We start from the raw sequence: 4,794 nt of genomic DNA, 5'->3' as shown, positions 1-4,794 counted from the left end.
TGCAACCGTAAACGTTTTTCGTCAACATACTGAAGTTCTGAGACCACCAAACAGCCGTAACAGGGATGTTAGTTCAACCATCAACTGACTGATGTTATCCAAACGTCATTACAGAGTCAGTTTCAAAGTCAATCAACGGATGTCAATTCCACAATCCGACCCGTTTTACGGTCAACTAAGGACGTTAGTTTCACCATCAGTATTTACCATACTGACCATTAACTGGAGATGGAATTCTTACTGGCACTTAATCGAAGTACAACAGTAGCTCTTACTAAAAGATCCTTGGATCTCTCTTCAAAAGTTTCCCAGGAATTTCAGGACAAAATTGGCATCTTGATAATTAGAACGTATAAAAGCATAGTAATCAATTTTTTTTAAGTATCCAAGCTATCTACACCCACATTAGAGTCTGCCTAACTAGTACTCGTTTTGTTGCCTCTTATATACTAGGTTCATCAAGAATGTGACTTTGAGGAATACAAGGACTTTTCATCAAGGACTAAAAGAGTACACAGAATTAGACCTGAAACTCTTGGTCATGGCATCAACACCACTACTTGCTTGAAAATGAAATGAACATTCATGTTTTTGAATATGGAAACAGTTATCTTTTGTATCCTGTCAAGTTGTCAATGGACTTAAATTCAACTAAAGATCAGCAAAAGTAACCAGAAGTTATAGGATCCCGGCAAACGCAACGACATTGAACACAGCTTTTACATATCTCATGCCTGTACTTTTGACACCCGAGATCAAATGGAGTTTAATTTAAGAGTAATGCTATAGTTACGAAAGGTGTAACGAATTTTTGCACGAATGACGTAACGAAATCCTGACCGTTTATTCATTATAAGTTAATAGTATCACGGTCAGGATTTTGCTACGTTATTTCGTGCACAAATTCGGCGCGTAACTTTCAGTAACTCTATCATTTTTTTATTTAATGATACTGCTCAGAAAAAGAATGTTTTTTCCCCAATTCACCCACACTTAATGACGAAGAAGATGCAAAAATTACCAGACAATAACACATGATATCGTTTATTACCGATCAGTGGAATCAAAGATAATTAGACTTATGTAAAGCGCGGATCATCATGGAAGCTGCAGAGTTTTCTGCACCCTTACTCTCGACTTCTCGTCTTCTGGATATGAAGAGTACCATCCACAGTTGCAATTTGAATGAACATACGAATTTCTTATCATGTGAAGGACCTCATCTTTCTCAGTTCTGAAAGTTCAAAAAAGAAAAAAAAGAAAGAAAGAGTAAACTAATGGAACATAATATAAGGTAACTAATCGTTTCAAGAAGTGAAATGAGCGACTATTGGATTGTGTTTTTAACTGGAAGAACATATAAACTTGAATAATTTTCAACCTTCCCACTAGATTGCAGAGAAAAAAAAAAATGTTCTACTGTTTATAAAAAGATATTAACACACATTTTAACAACCAATTCTTATGTATAATTCATGTAACCTAAGATTTTTTTCTAGTGACCGGGGTGTCCGAGCCACTTGCGCCGTATTTCAACTAATCTCCAAGGCCCTGAAGTTGACAATCGGATAAAACCCCTCAGTGGCCACCCCATTAACAACCCAGATGAATCGAATCAGAACCTCATGAGTGTATCACCAAGAGTCCTAATTGACGCCAGGGCACCAGTAGTGGTTCATGTAACCTAATGATTTATGCATGCATCGCAATCAAATGAAGATGAAGATGCAATTTCATCAGTAAAAGGATGAATTCATCAGGAAGAAGAAAAACAAATGGCAAAACATTAATTATATGTAGCTTTAATTCCAAATTTGAAGTAGAAGTTCATACTTGTAGTTTGGTTTCGGCCACTTCTTTTTGCCACAGACTTCATGTAACTTCTGTTTAGCTCCTTCAATCTCGAACTTACCATCAATATCATTCAAAATTTCAATCATCCCACCATTATCAACCGGCATAGATTGCAATAACTTATGCAAAGCTTCCCTTGCAGCATTAAGCTTCGAGATTTCCTTCTGCTCAGAAGAACCAGAGGCAATAAACTCACCATCGACGTATACACTAGCAATATTTCTCTTCTTCTTTCTCCAGTGCTTGATATCAACTTGCTTTCCTTGTTTCTGGCAAAGCTCAAACAAAAGCGTAACTGGTTGCGGCTGTTGTTTCAAGTCTTCAAGGGTTACAATTGGCTCCAAAAGACCCCGAAAGATCTAAAAACATTCCCAAAAAAATAAAAAATAAAAACTTTATATTTCAAACTATAAACCAGACATAATTATAAATGCAAAATAAGTATATCTACCCACCACCCATAATCTCTGGAGATCAAAATCAACATCTACGTAAATCGCAGCTGCAATAGATTCAACAATGTCAGCCAGAACCTTTGGTGCTTTCATTGATCCGCCATACACAGCAGTATTATCTTCTTCTAGACTCACTGCTTCAGCAAATTCCTTAACCTATATAACATACAATAAAACACATCAGGAAGAGCAGAATTTCACATTCAAAAGCAATAAAAATACTTTCAGAAAACACGCTAAACATTTATTAACCCAAAATATAGTTGGCATACAAAAACCCTTTCTTCCTCAAAGCAATAAAAGCATTCCCTAAATGCAGAATTTTACAACATTAAATTACATATTTCAAAAACCCTTTTCTTTTTCTGCTTCCTAAATAATAATAAAAATAAAAAATAAAAAAAAACCCACAAATTTCGCTATCAGAAAACAAAAACAAACTTATTTATGTTTCATTGTCTTAAACAACCAAAACACAAAACACAAAACACTACCTTGTCATCAAGAGCAGCAGCCGCATTATGTCTCACAAACTGATACAACCCGTGTCTGACGGCCACGCGGGCGAGTTTCTCGGTACTTATATTGGCGGCGCGTATGAGCGACAGCTGCCCTGGATCAAGCGTCGGGTAAGCCAAGAACACGTAGTTAGACAAAGCCAGTCCGAGCGCCGCGTCGCCGATAAACTCCAGCCGCTGATACGACGCCGCATCGGGGAACGAAGAGTGCGTCAACGCTTCTTCTAGAAGCCGCTTGTTTCTGAAATTGTAATTCAAGATTTTCTCCACGCAGTACACTGACCCCTCCATGTCCGAAGACGGAGGAGACCCAACCCTCGCCGCCACCGAGCCATCAATGACGCCCGCGTAGCTTCGCGTGGAGATATCAAGAAACTCGGGGTTCATCGCTCCCGACGGCGGATTTTTGAAGTCAAGTCTTTTGAGTGTTTGGTGAAATTTAAAGTGAGGGAGAGTGTTACGAAGCGAGGGGGAAAGTAGGCGCGTGGGGGGAGAGTGTGAGAGTGAGTTTGGGAGGGCACACGTGCGAGATAGCGGCTGATGTAACGATTGCACGTGTTGGGGGAGAGTTAATGGAGTTCGGACAGTTTAACTATGTGATTGAGTTTGGTTATGTTCTGTACTTTCCAAAAATCTGCCACGTGGAGTAATAGATAATAATTTCAGGTATTTATAGATCAATGCAGTTAATTTTTTATTTTCCAAATTCCAATAATGCTTAATGACAATGCTGATATTGGATTCTGTGAATAAGAAATATTAATTAATTTCATATATAATTTATTAATTAACATGGAGTTGTACAAGTACTTGAATTTTGTTCTGACATTGGAATATAATCGACGGCTGATATTGGATTCTGTGAATAAGAAGAAGAATGTTTCTTCTTTGACGTGGCACCAGAAGAGGAAAGTGGTCACCGCCCTGAATTTACTACTGGAAGTGGAAAGTTTCAAAGTTCGTCAGCATCAAATCAAATCAAATCAATTTTAAAGTTATTTTTGATAATATAAAAGGAGAATCACTATCTCCCGTCCAAGGTTGGGACCGTAAGAATTTTTTCACCCAAAAAGTTCAAAAAAAAAAAAAAACAAATTTTCATGGATTCTGTCTGTTAGCTTTAACGGAAGAAGGACAGAATGGTGATTTCCTCTTTCTTTTTTATTTTTTTCATCTCCTTTGCGGCAGGTTTTTTATAATTTAGTTTTGGACTCTTTGATTCTTTGATGTTTGATGATTGTTTATGATTGGTTGGGTTGAGAAAAATTGAAGTTTGACTTGTGTGATAGGGCTCTAGTGACGGGTAATGGTGGCTTTGCTTGGCAACCGTCGGGGCCACAATAGTGGTCTGGTAACAACGGCCTTGCAAGGTTGTCTATGACTTTGGTAAGTGGAAGAGTGAAAATGGAAGAAGTGTGAGAATGGGGGCAAGGAAATGCAGTAAGTAGGTGTGGGGACAGGAAGCAAGGTTGGAGGTGGAGCCAACGGTGGATGAGAAGGGGAGAGAAACTGGATTTGAAGAAATTCATGATAGAGTAGGGTTTGGCTATGGATTTAGATTCGGATTTAAATAGTAAAGGGTATTTTCGTCTTTATAATGATTATACCATGTTAGTTAACAGGGTAGGAAATTATTTTTTTCAAAGTTTTTGGGAAAAAAAAAGGAAAGAAAATTGTTTTTTTCAAACCTTTTGGGTAGCAAAAAAATTAAGCCAAACCTTGGGTAAGAAATTGTCATTCTCCCTAATATAAATAACATAATGAACCAGTCAGTTACATCAGAGGACCATATGATACTCATGTTTAGTGCCTCCACTGCCTGCTCTGTTTAGGCATGATGCCTTCAGGTGGGTTCTCGCCTCTGTTCTCTTCTTTCATGCAATGGCCAATGGGTCTAGTTAGTGTCATTCTACTGTAATTTACAGAGATGTTATTCAAGATTCTAATCCAACTACATGATTACTTGG

At 37.9% G+C, this 4,794-nt stretch overlaps 1 protein-coding gene across 1 annotated transcript; it reads right to left on the bottom strand.

The window, feature by feature from the left end:
- Window positions 1–862: 862 nt before the first annotated feature.
- Window positions 863–3,281, bottom strand: LOC116145249 (ribonuclease 3-like protein 2). Its single transcript, XM_031430689.1, is given in 5 exon segments — window positions 863–1,221; window positions 1,224–1,234; window positions 1,834–2,213; window positions 2,310–2,465; window positions 2,804–3,281. Coding segments are annotated over 5 exon segments (1,116 nt in total). The 5' UTR covers window positions 3,215–3,281; the 3' UTR covers window positions 863–1,063.
- Between the last annotated feature and the right edge of the window lie 1,513 nt (window positions 3,282–4,794).

This window comes from Pistacia vera, unplaced genomic scaffold (genome assembly GCF_008641045.1).
Source record: "Pistacia vera cultivar Batoury unplaced genomic scaffold, PisVer_v2 Contig460, whole genome shotgun sequence".
Taxonomy (NCBI): domain Eukaryota; kingdom Viridiplantae; phylum Streptophyta; class Magnoliopsida; order Sapindales; family Anacardiaceae; genus Pistacia; species Pistacia vera.
This window is presented reverse-complemented; position numbering and strand designations above follow the sequence as displayed.